At 38.2% G+C, this 18,736-nt stretch overlaps 6 protein-coding genes across 6 annotated transcripts; 1 reads left to right on the top strand and 5 right to left on the bottom strand.

Annotated features, from left to right (window-relative positions):
- The first annotated feature begins 238 nt into the window (after positions 1-238).
- Positions 239-3,097, top strand: LOC105957761 (amino acid permease 4). The gene is made up of 8 exons (XM_012981722.2): positions 239-745; positions 863-1,001; positions 1,105-1,338; positions 1,447-1,540; positions 1,665-1,879; positions 1,981-2,138; positions 2,216-2,443; positions 2,518-3,097. The coding sequence occupies exons 1-8, from the start codon at positions 698-700 to the stop codon at positions 2,941-2,943; spliced, it is 1,542 nt and encodes a 513-aa protein (XP_012837176.1). The 5' UTR covers positions 239-697; the 3' UTR covers positions 2,944-3,097.
- LOC105957762 (protein EARLY-RESPONSIVE TO DEHYDRATION 7, chloroplastic) lies at positions 3,035-5,383 on the bottom strand. The gene is made up of 4 exons (XM_012981723.2): positions 4,167-5,383; positions 3,691-3,857; positions 3,498-3,582; positions 3,035-3,402 (listed from the first exon to the last, which is right to left on the bottom strand). Exons 1-4 carry the CDS (start codon positions 5,069-5,071, stop codon positions 3,216-3,218), a joined length of 1,344 nt encoding a protein of 447 aa, XP_012837177.2. The 5' UTR covers positions 5,072-5,383; the 3' UTR covers positions 3,035-3,215.
- A 1,147-nt stretch (positions 5,384-6,530) lies between these two features.
- Positions 6,531-9,432, bottom strand: LOC105957760 (subtilisin-like protease SBT1.6). Its single transcript, XM_012981721.2, has one exon. It carries the CDS (start codon positions 9,197-9,199, stop codon positions 6,893-6,895), a length of 2,307 nt encoding a protein of 768 aa, XP_012837175.2. The 5' UTR covers positions 9,200-9,432; the 3' UTR covers positions 6,531-6,892.
- Positions 9,433-10,578: 1,146 nt separating this feature from the next.
- LOC105957449 (actin-depolymerizing factor 5) lies at positions 10,579-11,933 on the bottom strand. Its single transcript, XM_012981369.2, has 3 exons — positions 11,780-11,933; positions 11,343-11,602; positions 10,579-10,994 (listed from the first exon to the last, which is right to left on the bottom strand). Exons 1-3 carry the CDS (start codon positions 11,798-11,800, stop codon positions 10,844-10,846), a joined length of 432 nt encoding a protein of 143 aa, XP_012836823.2. The 5' UTR covers positions 11,801-11,933; the 3' UTR covers positions 10,579-10,843.
- Positions 11,934-13,284: 1,351 nt separating this feature from the next.
- On the bottom strand, positions 13,285-15,847 carry LOC105957759 (Plasma-membrane choline transporter family protein). The gene is made up of 3 exons (XM_012981720.2): positions 14,610-15,847; positions 13,938-14,283; positions 13,285-13,708 (listed from the first exon to the last, which is right to left on the bottom strand). The coding sequence occupies exons 1-3, from the start codon at positions 15,683-15,685 to the stop codon at positions 13,439-13,441; spliced, it is 1,692 nt and encodes a 563-aa protein (XP_012837174.1). The 5' UTR covers positions 15,686-15,847; the 3' UTR covers positions 13,285-13,438.
- Positions 15,848-16,099: 252 nt separating this feature from the next.
- LOC105957758 (peptidyl-prolyl cis-trans isomerase CYP21-1) lies at positions 16,100-18,732 on the bottom strand. Its single transcript, XM_012981719.2, has 7 exons — positions 18,358-18,732; positions 17,695-17,773; positions 17,284-17,331; positions 17,165-17,188; positions 16,861-17,043; positions 16,655-16,730; positions 16,100-16,496 (listed from the first exon to the last, which is right to left on the bottom strand). The coding sequence occupies exons 1-7, from the start codon at positions 18,454-18,456 to the stop codon at positions 16,319-16,321; spliced, it is 687 nt and encodes a 228-aa protein (XP_012837173.1). The 5' UTR covers positions 18,457-18,732; the 3' UTR covers positions 16,100-16,318.
- Between the last annotated feature and the right edge of the window lie 4 nt (positions 18,733-18,736).

Below are 18,736 nucleotides of genomic sequence, written 5' to 3' on the forward strand. Positions count from 1 at the left end.
TCTAATAATTGGAATGGTTAGTATTTCCATGGATAATATTTTCCCTCCTATTGGTTAGTTGATTAAAGGTTTATCTATTAATGGCAAATGAGTCAGCCCACCATTGCTGGAAAAAAAGGAAATAAATAGCCAATATAGTCATTGTGCCTACCAAACCCGAAAACCCTTGACGACGAGACTCCACTTATTATCGACAGCAATTTCACAGATGACTACCACGAAAAGTCGAAAACGACACAAGCCGAATACAATCTCCCACCAACAATGGCCTGCATTTTATGTCACTTCCCACAAAGTGAAGTGCACAATGTGTTGCACGGTTATGCTACTTTTAAATGTAAAAAAATCGAAAATATCAAGATCTAACTGCAGTTAACATTTCAATAACCTAATACCTAGTACTTATTACCACCATGTTGAAAAAAGTTGAGAAATCGACGTATGTTCAAACAGTTTCATGCTGTTCTACTTACCTTATATAATGGTTTTCGTGCAACACACAGCAGCAAACCGCACATACGTTGACTTTGTCTACTTGCGTTGACTCCCGTCTTATAGCCACAAAGAATCCCATAATCTTGCTCCTATAAAAAACCGTCGTTTCCCCTTTTCAAGCAAGTATCCATTATTTCTTCCGATTTACCTCTTATAGTATCTCTCGATAGAGAATATTCCAAGCAGAGAAAACACTGAAATCATGTTACCAAGAAGCCGCACACTCCCTGCAAGAATCTACAACGGCGTTGTAATAAAATAAAAAAATCACATCCTTGCATGTTAAAAAGACTTCTCTTTTTTTTTTTTTTTCTATATTAATCGAACTTATTGCATGTTTTTTTTTTTCAACTTTGTGATATTCTAGGTCGAAGAAAGGCAAGACGTAAGGCATTACCTTCAAGTAGAAACCCAACCCAAACCGCAAGAAACGGAGAGCAGAGCAATAAACCTTCAAGAGAACTACTCCAAATGCTTCGACGATGACGGACGCCTTAAAAGAACAGGTTATAAAAACAAATTCATTACATAAACAAGTACAACCTCGTACAAGATATTCTACACATAAAACGATATATATTTATTGCATACAGTTATGAAAAAATGCAGGGACTTTGTGGACTGCGACATCGCATATTATCACAGCTGTGATCGGGTCCGGTGTGCTGTCTTTGGCATGGGCCGTTGGGCAACTGGGCTGGGTTGCGGGTCCCATTGTAATGATTCTCTTCGCTTTCGTTAATCTCTACACTTCGGATCTTCTATCCAAGTGTTACAGATCCGGCGACCCCGTCGTTGGACAGAGGAATTACACGTATATGGATGCTGTCAAAGCTAATCTAGGTTACATATCTTCTTAATCTTGATTCTTGAATTCTAAAGCCTCTGTTTTCGGGTATTGTGGTTTATAAGCTAATTTTGTGTGGCGTTTGCGTAAATTTTGGGATGCAGGTGGGGTGAAGGTTAAGATTTGTGGGCTGATTCAGTACATCAATCTCTTCGGCGTGGCTATTGGCTACACAATCGCTGCCTCAGTCAGCATGCTGTAAGTAATTACGACTGCATTCATCAAAAAAAAAAGAAAAAAAAAACGGACACGAATTACCAATAATCAAGAATCGGTCTTTCTCTCCGCCCATTGAAGTTTTTCTACTCGTTTTCTTGTTTAGAGCGATAAAAAGATCGAATTGTTTCCACAAGACACACAAGAAGAGCAGATGCCACATGTCGAGCAACGGGTACATGATAACATTCGGAATCATAGAAATATTATTCTCGCAAATACCAGATTTCGACCAAGTATGGTGGCTATCCATAGTTGCAGCAATTATGTCATTCACGTACTCTACTATAGGTCTCGCTCTCGGTATTGTCCAAGTTGCAGGTAAAGATAACAACACCCGACATTTTCGTATTTACCAAGAAATCATTTTTTTTTAAAAGAAAAACTACTTAAATGCTTAAAACCCTTATTTAATTTGCTAGAAAATAAAAGCATAAAGGGAAGCCTTACTGGAATAACCATCGGGACGATAACGCATGCCGGAACGGTTACACCTACTCAGAAAATGTGGAGAAGCTTACAAGCTCTAGGAGCAATCGCCTTTGCGTATTCTTACTCGATAATACTCATCGAAATCCAGGTTACCTATTTAGTAACACAAATTCTAATTTCTTACAGCAACGATTAGTTTCTAATTTTTTTTTTAATTATTTTAAGGATACAATAAAATCTCCACCTGCGGAACATAAAACGATGAAGAAAGCAACTTCAATTAGCATTGCAGTCACAACGATATTCTACCTTCTATGTGGATGCATGGGCTATGCTGCTTTTGGAGACCAAGCACCTGGAAATCTTCTTACAGGGTTCGGATTTTTCGATCCATATTGGCTACTCGATATAGCCAATGTCAGTATCGTCGTACATCTCGTCGGTGCCTACCAGGTAAAAAAAAAAAAATAATAATCCCCATCAATTTCACCAAATGAAATTAAAAAAATTAATAAATAAATTTTCAGGTGTATTGCCAGCCACTGTTTGCATTTGTTGAAAAATGGAGCGCAGCGAAATGGAGCAGAAGCAATTTCGTGACAGCAGAATACGATATACCTGTCCCGTTTTTTGGTGTTTACCAGCTTAACTTTTTCCGTGTTGTGTGGAGAACGTGCTTTGTTGTACTGACAACTCTCATAGCTATGCTTATGCCGTTTTTCAACGATGTGGTCGGAATTCTTGGTGCATTAGGGTTTTGGCCGCTTACCGTGTATTTTCCGGTGGAGATGTACATAGCCAAAAACAAGATCGGAAAATGGACGAGTCGTTGGATTGGTCTTCAAATGCTTAGTATGGCTTGTCTTCTTGTTTCGGTGGCGGCAGCTGTCGGCTCTGTGGCGGGCGTGGTTCTTGATCTTCAGACCTATAAACCCTTCAAGACCAGCTATTGAGGCAAACACAAAACCGAATAAATTCTATGTTTTTTCAATTTCCAATTGCGCAACGATGCTCGAATCATATTGTATTACTACAACATCGGAATCAAAACGAAATCGAACTGCTTGAATAAATAAAACCAGTCGGCATGTACCAAGTGTTACATAATAGTTGTCGCGTTGCGTTGACAAAAAAGCGAAAGAAGGAATGAGGGAACTATAAATTACATAAAAAAAACATAAAATATTTGACATAGTTGACCACAAAGACACAACAAATCCGGCGATTATTTCGATTTTGACTTCAATTTAGCAGCATTGGCTTGAACAGCGGCCTTAGCTAGAGTAGTCGGTTTAAGAGCACCTTTTGGATTGAGAGCCTTTCGTATCTTAAACACAGCCCAAGCTGTGCCTATAGCATGCCCTGCAGCACCCAGCCCATCGTGTGTCACCTTTCCTGCGTCTTCTCCATATCTGTCACACGAGATAAATATACATAACTAAATTAAGAATTTATTAACAGAAATTAACATATGTTCGAAAAAAGTACAAAAAAAAAAGGGGAATACCTCTGTGAGACGAGCCCAGTCGTGACAACCGAAGTAGTGGACATGACATTCTTTCCGGCTACTTCAACAGCATCGAAAACCCTATCTGCAATTACAATTCCAAATAATAACCGTGTTATTGACAAGCCCAAATTGATATTCTTTTTTTTTTTTCTTTTGAATTATAGAAAAATCAATCATCAAATGTACGTACTAAATCCATCTAACGAAGCAAGAACAATTTCACCGGGAAGAAGGCTGAAGAATTTCTGCCCCACTTTAGAGTTTGCAACCGAACTTGTGAAGAAACCAGACACCTTTACAACCCCGGATAATATCCCGGCCGCAACTTTCTCCGACATTTTCGTCATTTGCTTAACCCTACGGTAATAGCAACAATTAAAAATAAAACATTAAAATATTTTCAAGAACAAAAAAGATGTAATAACTTCCCACAGATTTGAACAGACTCAAAAGGCATATCTAAATGACTAAATCAGTTAGTGCATCAAAATACAGCTAAGCATAATGAAAACCCGACGAACATTTATCGTTTCTGATTATTAGTCAATGCTGCAATAGGGTAAACACATAATTTTAATCTTCACAAAAACATTAGCAATGTACTTACGTAAACAAATTATATCGATGATCAACAATCAAATGCTTGGAAAAAGCTAATAACAATACCTTTTCACCCTCGTTAAAGTCTCGGGACTGATATCCGAAGTGTAACCTTTTCCGACTCTCTTCTTCAAGAACTCATCACCCCATTTAAGCCTATCAACAGTGAGGTCACCACACCACAAAATCCCTCGAATCACCTGCCCCGAACCGGCGGCAATCAACCTCGCAACGCTCCCACTGTAATCCTCCACGTTCGGAGCGATGGTGGTCCAGTAAGCGGCGGCACTGTTCTCCACCTCCTCTTTCTTATTCTTCATCTCAGCCGGAGAAACCTCCTTAGCCACCGACCCCCACCACCCTTGCTCCACCGCCGCCGCCGCCTTCTCAACCCTAAACGCACTGAACTTCTCCAGCACCGAATCTAGTTTCCTCAGCAAACCCTCTTGCCCCTTGGAAGCAATCGTCAGGCCGTAGTTCAAAATAGCGTCGCCGTTAATTTCGCCGTGTTCGGATGGAACCCTGAGGCTGAAAAAGTAATGGGAATCGTCAAGTTTGACGGCGGCCTCGTCTTTAGCTAACGGCCACTGGATCTCTTCCCCAACTCGAGCTAGGGCAGCGACAACGTTGTCGCCCTGTTTCAACTGAACAACGGAGAAATCTCCGCTTGCCAGCTCGATACTCCGTTTTTTATCGATTAAATGAACGATCGCACCTGGGATCGTGATGACAACTTCCTCGGATGACTCGAAGGTAGAACTTCCTCCCTGATTCATAGCGCGGGTTTGGTCTTCTTCTTCGGTTTCTGGGAAGAGGTTTTCGGCTAAGGAATTCATTTCAATAGTAGGGTATAAGGAAGAAGAAGAAGGGTTTCTGGTGGGGTTCGAGATAAATGGAGAACTGGATTCAGGGTTTGTTAGGATAACTTCTGGGTACATAGATTTGCGGGTTTTGGGATTTTCTGAAGACATGATTTTGATTTAGCTTTTTGAACAATTTTGATTTTAGGGGATTTGATCGAGATTTGAGGGTTTTTATTAGCAGGTAATCTTAGTACACAAGAAAATGGAATGAAAGGAGGAAGAAAGTTGACGGCGTAAATATCTTCCGCCACGAAGCAAGAGGAGGAGAAGCCGCGTAGATGCAGTGGCTTCGCTGTCACCGTCAAACTTCTAAACTAACTGCTAAACTGTCGACTAGATTGTTTCTTTCTCTGAGAAGTGAGAACCATGTCTTAATTTTCTTTTTCTTTTTTTTCTTTTCTTTTTTAAAATTCCAGGCCCAACGGTCAGCCCGGTAATATAACACAGATATAAATCTTCAATTATTTTCTTAATGTGGCCCAAACCTAACTCAAGCCCTAATATTACTAGTCTATTCAACACACCCACAAGCCCATAATATAATTATGTTAATTATCCTACTATTAATCCATATTCAGATCAAAAGGGTGAAAATTAAAACCTAGTAAGTCACAAGGATTCGAGTGGGCCGAGAGCTCGCTCAGTGAGCCGAAAGCCCACCTACCAAAGGATCGCGGAGTCGAGCATCACATCAGCGAACTGAGAGCCAAGACCATTGACCTTGACGAAGTGTTCTTGATACGTTTAAAATGAAGAAGGGGACGAGGTAGGTGGCGAGCAGACTTCAAGATCGTCATAAGACTCAATCTAAGAATTTTCTCCATAAATAGATTATGTGATTGAAAGATCCCACGTGACAATTATATAATTAGGGTTAAAGTTTTTTTTTTACCACAATTACAATTAATAGTACACTCTCTTCTAAACACTCTCATATCTTACATATTTTCCATCCGCCCAATTACTCATCGTCTCCGGCAAAAGACCGGTGTTCGGTGGACATTTCCGGCGATCAAAGGAGTAGAACTCGTAAAAAAAGGTCTAGAAGATATAGATTATATACAATCAATATTATTATTTGTAGTATTAGGTTGAAATGCTTTTCCAACTCAAACTCATGAATAGGAATTGCTTTTAAGTAGGTAGGATTATGTCGAGTGCAAGATCTGACCTAATCACATCACACTATTTTGGGTCCAATCCAGACACTTGGATTTAATCCTTTTCATTCATATCTTATCTTCTCAATAAATCATCACTGTATTTCAATTTAATAAAGTTGCAAATTATTGCATTTTTTTTCATTTATTTTTTAATAATTTAGTAGATGCATTGTTGTGTATGATCAAGGCACTATATAATATTAGTTTATGGTAATCATTTCTCAGTCAAACTGGTTACTTTGCTAATTGTATTTACTCATTAATCTCCCTTTGCTGCTTCCTTAAAGATAGGCATGCATTCCTTTAGTAATGATTTTGTACCACATGTTTAATCACAAGGCATCATAGGAAAGTCACATGTTATAAAGAATGTTGTAATGAAAAGAATCTTGATCCGAGGATTATCAATAACAATTAATTAGAAAATATATTATCATCAATTACTCAAAGTACTCTACTTTCTTGTTGTCCCCTTCATGTAAGATTTTGCAGTAAAACAGCAAACATAGGATATGGCAAACTGCAAGAACTACTACACTATTCTTGCACTTGTAAAGATGATCACATACAATTTCTCATCTATACATACATTATACATCAACACACATTAAAAAGCAAAAAATACTAGAAAATAACACACTATAATGCATTTTCCCCTGTCACCCCATCACACCTTTCAAGAAGATGTGTTAGAAACACCATTTGCAATCCAATCCAATCCCAATTGGATTTTTTCCAACCTAGTTTCAAGATTAGAACCCATTTTCTACAACGGATCTATTTGAGTGACCACAATGGGGCTTCGAACCACATGCTTCCCATCGACCCATGAAATCGACCCAAAAACCGCACCCGAATCATCCAACACGAGATTCTTACTATCGATAGTTACAGTCACGTAGTAACCCAATCTCCTCGAACTCTCCGAAAAAACCAGCTTCTCTGGTTTCACGCTAACCTCAACCCCCTTCGGCGGGTCAACCTTAACCGTATACACATCATTCGACTCGCCCACATTAGTCACCATTCTATAAAAGGTCTTGCTAGAAACCCCATCCGACCCACTCGGAAACAAAGCTGCAATCGACGGGTAGTTAAAATTCTCCGACAACGGCTTCCTCGCCGGACAATTCACCGGCGACCGTGTGATCACTTGAATTGTCTTGGGTCCGTACTCAATCGCACACAAGAAATTAACGTAATCATTGTTGGTCAAGTCATAAACCAAACCCGGATCCATTGCTAAATCAAGATTCAAATGACCCGACCCGAAATCATACGGGTTGGCGGGTTTTTTACTGGATTCGTCCAGCATCGGGTTAAAAGAGTTGTCGAGTAAGTTTGCAGTGGTCATCATTGCTGATCTTATAGCGGCGGGGCTCCAATCAGGATGGGCGGATTTGAGCAAGGCAGCTGCACCGCTTACATGAGGGCAAGCCATTGAAGTGCCGGATAAGATATTGAATTCTGATTTACGGGTATCCGAATCAAGACCCGTTGGACCGATTGCTTCTGTCCAAGCAGCCAAGATGTTGACTCCGGGTGCAATCAAATCGGGTTTGAGGATCTCCGGGTTTAACCCGTTTGGACCTCGGGCGGAGAACGAAGCAACCACCGGAGCGGGTTTGATTCCTATCACAGTGCCCTGGAAATTGATTGTTGCAGTTGCTTTAGGATTTGAGGATAAGTAGGCCTTGATTTCATCTCCTTCGTTAGAGCCCACTGCACAAGCTGGGATCAAGTGGGCATCTCCGACGAGACCCTCTCCGTTGGAAGCTCCATTGGCGAGGATCATTCCTACGCCGCCAGCCTTTTTGACGACCAATCCCTTTGCAACACGTGGGCTGCTACCGCGATCACAGATGACAATTTTGCCCTTCACCAGGTTAGGGTCGAGTGAGTTTTCCATACAAAGGGAAGCAGAAAGTATCCCTGATTTGCCGGGGTAGATTAGTGGATACATTTTACCGTTCAGTGGTTCACCGGAGTACAAGGATACGCCGGAGAATTTTCTTCCGTCGCTGAGAATAACGTCCGCCGGGAAGTTCCGATCGATTGTGCCGGCGCCGACAGTGGTGAGCCAGGGGGCGAGGTTAGTGACTGACATACCGTTAGGCCCGTCGTTTCCAGCTGAAGAGGAAACGAAAACCCCCCTCGAAACGGCGCCGTACGCACCGATTGCAATTGGATCGAGATAATACGGGGAGGAAATGCCTTCGCCACCGCCGATGGAAATCGAAATTACATCGACACCGTCGTTCACGGCGGCGTCGAACGCCGCCAGAATGTCGGAATCGAAGCAGCCCGCGCTCCTCCAGCACACCTTGTAAACCGCCAGGCGCGCTTTCGGCGCCACGCCTTTCGCGATTCCGGAAGCGTAACCCTCCATGCTCGACTTGAAAGCGTGTCTCCCGGCGGCGGTGGAGGCCGTGTGGGTCCCGTGGCCGTCGGCATCTCTCGGCGATTTGAACTCAACCGTGTCGTTGATACCACCAACAATTCCCCCAAATCCAGAAGCCGCCTCGTGCCCTTTCGAGAAAAACCTAGCCCCGACGATTTTTCTGTTACAATTCTTCGAACTGAACTTCACGCCTACTTCACATACTCCTCTCCACCGTTTCGGAACGGGGCCGAGATTCAGATCGGAGAAACTCCGTCGCTCCGGCCAAATCCCCGTATCAAAAATTCCAATTATAACATCAGAACCGTAATCAGACTCCGACCAGAGGCCGCGCTGATTCCTCAGACCCAGGAACTGCGGCGAACGAGTGGTGTGGAGCTCACGGCGGCGGTCCTCGAATGCGGCGAGGACTGATGGGTGCTTGAGAACCGACGCAGCTTGGAATGGCGTCAACACGGCGGAAAATCCGTGGAAAACGGTGTCGTATACGTGGAGGATGGCGGTGGGTTCCGTGAACTCAGCGGTGTACCAATGGAAATGGGTAGGGAACACCGACGGCTTGGATTCGCTGTCAACTCTGACGATGTAAGTTTTAGCCGTTCGATCATCAGCAAAAACATGGCCAACCAGTACAGGTATCAAGAGGAACAAGTGAAGATAGAGAGAAGGCATGGTTTTTTAGAGAGAGAAAGAGAGTGTGGAGTTTGAATTGGTGAAGATGTAGAGAGTGAAGTGAAGATAGAATGAATGATATAAGAGGGAATTATTGTTTTTATTATTTTAATTAATCTTGTTTATAGCCGTTAATTATTCAGAGGGACTATTTTTAATTTGTCGATGATTGACCCATTGACTGATGAGTCAGCAAATATATTGCTGCGAACGAAGCGCCAAATATTTATTTATTTACTTTTTGTTTTCTTTTATTCTTTCTTTTTTCTATATGTCTAACCTTAAATCTAGTAAGAGAAATAATAAAAAATAATCATCATTTTTATTGGAGATATTAATATTAAATGGTATATTTCACTAATAACTTAAGCTTTTGGTTGAAATGGTCATTCAACATGGTATCAGAGTCAGGCCAAATGAAAGGTTCTGAGTTCGAATTTCACAGCCACTCATTTAAAAATATAAATATTTCAAGTGCAATGCGTCAAATGTAATTTACCACCACTTGAGGGGGCGTATTGGAGATAGAAAATGGGATGTAATTAAAATTGTTTTTTATTTTTTATTTTTTTTAATTTTAATAAGTAGAGAGTAAAATTAAAAAGTAAATGGGCTTGCTTGTCTTAAATAAAGAGAAATACAGCCTTGAAAGAGGTGTAAAGGGTAAAGAAATTTTGTCTTGAGAAAAATAAAGCGTGGTCTATTCTATTAGCGAGATTTGCTTTATCACAAATTTAACAATGGCCCATGATACTAAAAAAAATTAATTTTGTTTTAAATTAAAAAAAAAAAAAAAAAAACAAAGAACACAGAAACAAGCTTATGTTCTTTTCTTAAATTTGTATGTAAATATTTTTGTTTTGATTATTTTATTATTATTGAACTAAATGAAACAGAGGTATACCTAAACGCCAATAATTGTACAACATTTGTTTCCTTTAAAAACTTTAATTTAATCCGGCACCGACGAGATGCCCTGATAGTAATAATAAAGCAATTATAATTTATATCCTTCTTAAATGCTCAGGTGGTTGCATTTATTTTTGTAGTACCTTGGTTGTACTAATGTTTTCCGAATTTAATTAAAAAAAATTATGATTTATATATATTATGTGAATGATTTAATTAAAATTAAAATTAAACTTGGTTTTATTAATCGAATTGAATTGTACATATTTCCGGCATTTTTATGTGGACGGCAATAAAATTGGGCCCATTACAATTTCAGCCCATCTTTTCATTTGAGGTCCCAACCCTAATTCCCTATCAGCTTCTACTTGGGCCCATAAATTACTTATAATGGACTATTTTTCTTTTTCTTTTTCTTTAAATAATAATTATAATAAATAATTAAACAAAAATAAAAAAATTAAGAACTATTTTGCTTTATTGTTAAATATTGCTAATCAGATGATAAGGACATCACAAAGTATATTATTACAAATTAGAGGACAGATTACAGTAACACAGTTACCACCACCACTTAGAAAAAAGGGTTTTAGTGAAAAGACTAAAAAAGAAAATTAAAATTAAAGCATTTATAAAGTGGAGTTAATTATTGAATTAAAAACAAAAAAAGGTGATTAGATATCATGACGTGATCTGATTAATTAACCCTAATCATATCAGATTAATCCCAATTAATTACTTGACTCTGTCCTTAATGACATCAAATCCCATTTCAGTTGGATCAGTAGCTTGAACTTCATAGTGAATGCCATCTAATGCTCTTCTTAATCCATATTTTGAGGTTGCATACAGCATTTTTGCCCTAATTCTTGATCCACTTGGTGCCCTGCAAATAATATCATTCATCAATAATATTTAATCATTTTTATTATCATATAATTTTACTCGTTTCTTACATACAATATTTGTCGTTTTGGGTTGTGAGGCGCGTATATTAAAAAGAATGTAAAATTACCATAATACCCTTACCATTACATGTCTCCGAGTCTTAATTAACTTGTAAAGTTGAGAGTGATAAAAGGTAAAATTGAATAAAGTAATTTTAAAAACATAATTAAAGCGACAAATAATTTTAATAAAGTAAAAAACACCAGAAGAGAAAAAGGTAAATCAATTAATAAAAGAAATTAGTAGTGATTAAAATAGATAAATAGGAATTAATAAAAGGACGGACCATGCAATGAAAAAGATCTTGCTCTTTCGGCAGTTGTCAACGGTGAGGAAGTCAAAGTCAAAGAGGGCGTAGCGGCAGTCGTCGTGAGGCAGCGCCGCCGTGAGATCATCGTAGCCTTCAGCTGGGCCGCCGACTTTGTCCACCGTGAGAAGCTTAGATGACTCGTCGATCTTGAAAACTATGTAGCGGTGCACCTTATTCCACTTCATCTCCATGAACGACTTCTTGCATTCCTCTGTCAAACACATTCCTGTTATCGCCTACACACACACACACACACACACACAAAACCCTAATCATTAATTTCTCAAACAAAATACATATAAGTTAAAAACATGGAAATCACGAATTAATCAAAATCAATTATTTGTGTGTGTGCGAGAGAGAGAGAGAGAGAGAGAAAATTGAGATGATGGTGAAATAAATTAGTGTAATACCATCTTGAAAGCCATTGCCATGGGGGTCAATTTTTGTTTTTTTATTTCTTAGGTAAGCTTTTTTCTTTATGTAATAATTAAGATAGGATGGATGGATGGTGTATATATAGGATTTGGTAAGTGAAATTGCCATTAATATTGTCCTATTTTTACGAGTCTAACCATGTTAGAAATGACGTGTGTGTGGACATAATGGATAATGGACCATATTTACTGAATTATCCTCATTATTTGTGCAGTTTATATCAATTTAAATAAGGGTTTCTTATTATTGTTAAAAAGAAAAATTAAAAAATCAGAAATTGGGTGTGCTTACTTTTAGCCTCATATAATCATATTCATTTTTTGCTATTATTATTAGTGGAATTCATATACATAAATCAAAAATCAGTTGAACGAATCTGATTATGCAAAAAACTGATTAGGAATTAATTCATTTTCTACATTATTTAGAACATACATATATATAAATAATATAATCAGAATAAAATGTGATTTAGGGAGTCCGAATCAGAATATATTGTATTGGATGAAGCACTTGAAATCTCATGATCATCTCTTCGATCTGCTCAAATTTATTTACTTGTCTTGGCGTAGAAGCAAAATTTCATAGAAAACGACTCCTCTATCCACATGCATTTTTACATTTCTTAATTTCACTTCCCAATTTTTTTTCGAGTTTTCCCATAAAAATATCCCATGGAATGTGTGTTATTTTTTTTTTTTTTTTTTTTTCCTTTTATCAAATATATAGTACTACTATTATTGGATGCAACCAATCCACGCAAGATGTGATTGATATATAAGAGAATCAAGAAAATATACATACTTTACAAACACTAAAGTCTAACAATGTCAATCAATATCCAATCTGAACTAAATTAATTAAAAAATAATGGACACATTAATCCTTTAATATATGTAAATTATATCTAAAAATAGTGAAATAAGTAAGTGTTTTTTTTTTTTTGGTTCTCTTAGAATCAATTTGGAGCATAGCATACATAATTAATGAAAGTATTAATATTTCTATAAATTGGATCATGTAAAGAACATCTTTTATCATTTAATTTATATTTATATTTATATATAATTTTTTTTTATTAAAATTTTAGATCTTAATAGTATAATTTTACATGTAAAAGAAGAGCATGTGCTATACCAGCTGCACATTATCAACTTCTTTCTTATGGAAGTACTCTAATTTGTGGTCTATCTTAATCCTTAGTGGAGACAAGCTGCTAAATGCCACATCAGCACCTACATACTTTATGGAAAATACCTCGTATACAAAAATCAAAATTGCTGTGCTGGAATCGGTATGGTTCCTGTAATAATATTTTAACAATTGTTTAGCTACTAAAGATTTATATTAGCTTTTTAGGTACATACTATAGTATCTTGTTCAATAAATTTAGCCTTTAATAAATTAATGAACTTAACTTGGGATACTATTATAAATATATTAAATATTATAAATAGATTAAATAGCAGTGATCAAAAGCTGCAAAAATAATTTATTTTATTCAACAAAACTCAGTACAAAAATGAAAAAAAGAATCTCAGATATGCACAAACCTGGGTTCTGGCAAGAAGAGAGAAGTAAAAACTTACAGATAATAATACACAACACAGATGAAACTGAGATTTATTACATTATTAAACAAGAAGTGGAGTTCTTGCAGCAAAACCTGCTCTGTAATTATGACTTCTACTGATTGGAAGGTGAACATAAACTTCATGCACATCTTGTTTATAAACCTCTCCCCTGTCTCTATCTATCGCATAACACACGTACACCGTCTCTATAACATTGTCCAATACGTGAACGAAGTATCCCAAAATCACTATCAGCAAAACCCACGCCATTACTGCCACAAAATACGCATCGTCGCCGAGATGAACCACCGCTTTTAGAACAACGCATACCTGCATATTACGGAGACAGAAACTTAACTAGAAAAAATCGATATATAGGTAAATAAAAAGCAATAAAAGAAACGGATAGCACATACCCTCCATATTTTCGATTAAAATCCGGCCCATATTTTCATTTTTTTTTTTATCGTGGACTTGAAACGTAAATCACAATTTCCAAAGAAGGCGCAACTCTAATCAGAATTACCAAACAAGGCCTAATAATGTATATAAAACTTACCAGTACAGCATAAATAGCTGATAACACGAGCACAATTCCAGCGAGTATACGAGTGGAAACAGTCTCCACAAATACAGCCGATAGAAGGTTCCGTTTGAGAAGTTCGTAAGTCATCCTTGCAGCACTGCAGTATGCTTCGCCAGTTATTGCAGCAAAGTTTATCGTAAACTTGTTCAGAAAGTCAACTGTTGTTAATAGAGCACTCGCACAGCACCGCAGAACGAGGTTCACAATTCCGGAAGCATCTTCTTGTCTCGCATTATCGACCACAGAGCGTATTACACGCACAATAAATATAAGCAATCCGGAGAAACATATTGTGCCAGAGGAGGGGCCAAATGCATTTCTGTAAAAACAAATAAGGAGCAAATAAATCATAACTGAAAAATAATAACGCAAATCCAAATTGGACGATCGAAGGGGCGATACTAACTAAAGATCATCCTACAAAGTACTGAGTAATAATTACTTTAGTGGCAAAAAAGGAAATTATCCGATAAGAAATCTGACAGAGATATCTAGTTCTTCAAATCTATCCTAACCAAAATCATATAATCGACACTCTCAAGATTGGCCAGCCTCAAGAAACAAATAACCGGCGAGTGCAAGATTAAATAATGTTAGCATGGCATACATAGATTAAATAATTAACACATGGCGATAAAAAACAACCTCAACGAACTTCGTATTCCATGCTTGGGCGCTGAGTCATCGTCCTTCGAGAAATACCACTGCGCAATAGTTCCACTGATCACGTAAACCTGAGCTTCCACCATAGCAGCAGCAGACCAAAGCATCGTCAAAATCGCTAGAGTGTAATAAGCAGGCACCCAACTATCCTGTTTCCAAACACAAAAAAACTCCCCATTCTCTTCTCTCGGCACAATCTTTCCGTTCCGATTCGAAAATATCAAGAACACGACAATCGGCACATAGTACACAAACAACCCCACAATCAGAGCCGGAAGAACTCCAAACAACCCTAAGTTTTTCGACAGTGCATTAGAAGCTACCCCGACAATTCGCACAGTCAACTCAATTCTATGCCAGTTCATTATAAAAATCCACACAACTAATCCGATTAGCAAGAACACGAAAATGAGGACGACGATTCGGTACGCTAAAGGGAAGGCGGCGCTGCAGCGGGAGCTGACGGTGCACGCGACGAACCAGTAGACGTTGATCGAGATTGGGATTATGACGAAGAATGGAAGGGAAGCGTAGACTATCTGCTTGGTGTAGTGTTTGAGCAACAAAAGCACGAATAAGGCGAAGGGCCCGCTCGTAATTAGAGTGATTACGAGTGTCCATATCATGCTCTTCAACAGGCCGGAGTTTCTCGATTGCAGCGAATCGAGATCGATGAAATTAATTAAGAAACTGTCGGCCGGAATTTGTACATCTGTGAGAAAAGTGCAGGAGGAAGAGGTGGTGTTGTAAATGAAGGATGAAATTTGGGAGCGGTGAGGGTTTTTGTGGACGGAGGCGAAGATTCCGAGGCCGAAGGTGGAGAGGACGAGGAGAGAGAAGAGGAGGAGGAACGGTAAATCTTTGATTGAGCGAGGGCCGTGATTGTAGGAGATCTGGAGGAATTGTGATTGGTCTTCGTCGGCGCCGGAGGGGGAAGCTAAGGGTGGGTCGAGTACTGTTGGGTATGGTCTGAGGAGGGGTTGTGCCGCCGCGGCGGCGGCGGTGGGCTCGTGGAGTGTGGAGGCTAGCTTGTTGGGGTCGTCGGCGGTGTTGTCCATTGGCGGTGGCGTAGGTGGTGAGGGGTCGCGGTTGTTTTAGAGTGGTCGGAGAAGGTGGTGGTGGGATTGACTATGTGAGCTGGAAATTGTGGATCATGATTTCGTGGTCGGCTCCATTAATTTTCTTTTTACTCAGAAAATACTGGAATAATGCCAATTATTCAGAAAATTAAAAATTAAAAAAAAAAAATCAAGTAAATCCGAAATGTTTTTTTTTAATCTTGTAATTAGTTTTGGAAAAGAAATTGATTTTTTTTTATACATGTATATCAATTTATTGAAGAATGTTTGTGGTAGACAATTGATTAATTAAATTAAAATGCGCACTAATCAACCGTAATTTAACATAAAGCTCCCCACAAAATTTAAATTAGTAATTTACAGAAGAAATTAAGAAAATTAAGGAGCATGGGGTGAAGATACACACAAAAGGCTTCTTAATAATGAATGGTTTCATACAACATTCAAACATTTAAAAAAATAATAAATAATAAAATAAAATTATCTTCTCTTCATTTACTTCAAAAAGAAATTCCAGGATTTAAAATTAGTTACTTTTCAACCCTTAAAAAACTGCACTTACATTACTAACACCAAATCAGTTAAAACATGGAAAACCTGTTTCTTCTATAGTCACGTTACTGAGATTCGATTGTCTTCTTCCCACTTGCTCTTAGGTATCTCACCGGAATCGGAAATGATCACCTTCTTCCGAGGTTTCCCACTGTAAGTTCCTGCACTACCTTCAATCGCATACACAGTGTCCATTCCATCTATCACTTTACCGAAAACAACATGTTCACCATCCAACCTGCCCCCGTTTCCAAACAAACGTGAAGAAATTTCAGTGCTAGACTTCACAAGCAAAACTTTGATATTGATTTTTTTTTTAATACTTCTTCAATTGAAGCAATCTAATATCATATTACTAAACTATGTACAAATGCTACGTCAATATCAAAGCTTTACCAGTAAGCCTTGACTGTTGTAATGAAAAACTGCGAACCATTGGAATCGGGCCCTGAATTCACCATGGACACAATACCTTCAAATAAATCAAATTGAGATAAATAAGAGTGAGTTCTTTGCATGTTTACTGTGTGTTAATGTGTGTGTGTGTGTGAGAGAGAGAGAGAGAGAGAGATGTCTACAAGTTACTATAAATCATTATGGACCTGCATGTGAATTCTTTAACTTGAAATTCTCATCACGGAAGGTTCCGCCATATATGGATTGATTTCCTCTGCCATCTCCAGAAACAATGTCTCCACCTTGTATCATAAATCCAGGTATAATACGATGAAATGGAGTTCCCTTATAGTGGAGAACTTTTCCATTTGCAGCTTTCCCCATTTCCCCTGTTTCAAAAATAAACGTACGTTAGTCAGAGAGAGAGGAAATACAAAAATCAGCATCTCAATTAAAGCATCAGTTCAAGAATGCCAAATGTGTAGAATTAGGATAGGTTTTAAGAAATACCTGTACACAAAGCCCTAAAGTTCTCTGCAAAGAGAAGCATGAATCTAATCAGGAAAAAAAAAGGCAATCTGCTGAACATGGAGAAATTCAAGAAGAATACGGATTACGGAAGACCTTACCCACAGTCTTTGGCACAACTTGACCATATAGTCCAATTGTGATTCTTCCTGTGGATAGAGTTGCAAAATATGCAGCGTTAACAGAGTAGGATATGGGGGGGGGGGGGGGGGGGGGGGGGGAAGAAATACATGCAGAACATACAACAATGTTAATATATGAAACAGCATTAGAAGCAAATCATACATATTGCCACATTACTAAAAGAAATAAATAAAGAGAACACACTAGAAAGATAAAGTATTAGTAGAATCCTTCATTTAACTGCCATCAATCGAAATCACAATCCGTACAATCTGATTTAAGGTTCATACGTGAACTAAAATATAAAATGCATAATGAGATTTTGGGGCAGGAGATTCATAAAATCCGTATGATATAGAATACGGAACGGTAGAATACGAAGAGTCTACCTATACGTTGCTTATCTATGTCAACATCCAAAAATACTCTATGCGTAATCTCATAATTCTCTTCCACATTCTCCGCCTCCTGCAAATATAAAGGAGAAAGCCCACACTAGATAAGTAAAAAAGCACACACCCGATATGTCAGCGGCAGTAATGACTTAACGAGAGTACTCTAACATGATAACTTTATAATTTTAAAATTATAACAATAAGAAACTAACATCCATAGCATAGATTCCTCGATTTCGATTTTGTTCTCAAGCAATCACGACGTGACATTATACTCCAAAGACGAAGTTATATATACATCCATGTACAGATAAGAAACAAAGTCTACATTCCAGTTAAATTGCAGTACATATACCAAAAAGTCCTGTGTTTCTTCTAAGTATAGATCATGAATTTGTAAATTTAGCTCAGAAAAGTGGAGTTTCTACCTAAATTGATCAATTCAAAAACAAAAATATCGGTTCCCCCAAATCGACAAAAAAAAACCTAACAGGGCAATCAGAATTCAGATCCAAAACAAACAGGCATTTGCCAATTCAATCTCAAATTCCAATAGCCAATTACAGAACTAACGCAGACTCAAACTAAAACAAAAACGCATAAAAAACATCAAAAATGAAAAGGAATAATCGGCACGGAGTAGAGGAGAAGACTTACTTGCCGAGAGAAGGAAGAAACGAGAAATATCAGAACCAAAGCCGCCACGAAAATCAACAAACACTTGGGTTGAACCAACGCCGAGATCTCTCGCCCCATATCTCAATCACTAATCAATCATCTTTCAACACGTTTTCTCTGCACTAATCATCGATCAATTGGCTAAATTCTCCCCTCCTTTGTTTTTTCACTGTGTAAACACACACCAGTGTGTGCTGCTATGAGTTTCTAGCGCAGTCAATAAATGGATAGTTGATTGAATTGTTAATGGCCTGCGTCTCTCTGCTCGAGGTGAAACAATGGCAGACACTGATTAATCTTACTGTTATTACCCTTTTAATCCTCCCTCAAGATTTGATTGCTAATTACGAAATTAATA

This window comes from Erythranthe guttata, chromosome 2 (assembly GCF_056151865.1).
Source record: "Erythranthe guttata isolate IM_541 chromosome 2, IM_541, whole genome shotgun sequence".
Lineage (NCBI taxonomy): Eukaryota > Viridiplantae > Streptophyta > Magnoliopsida > Lamiales > Phrymaceae > Erythranthe > Erythranthe guttata.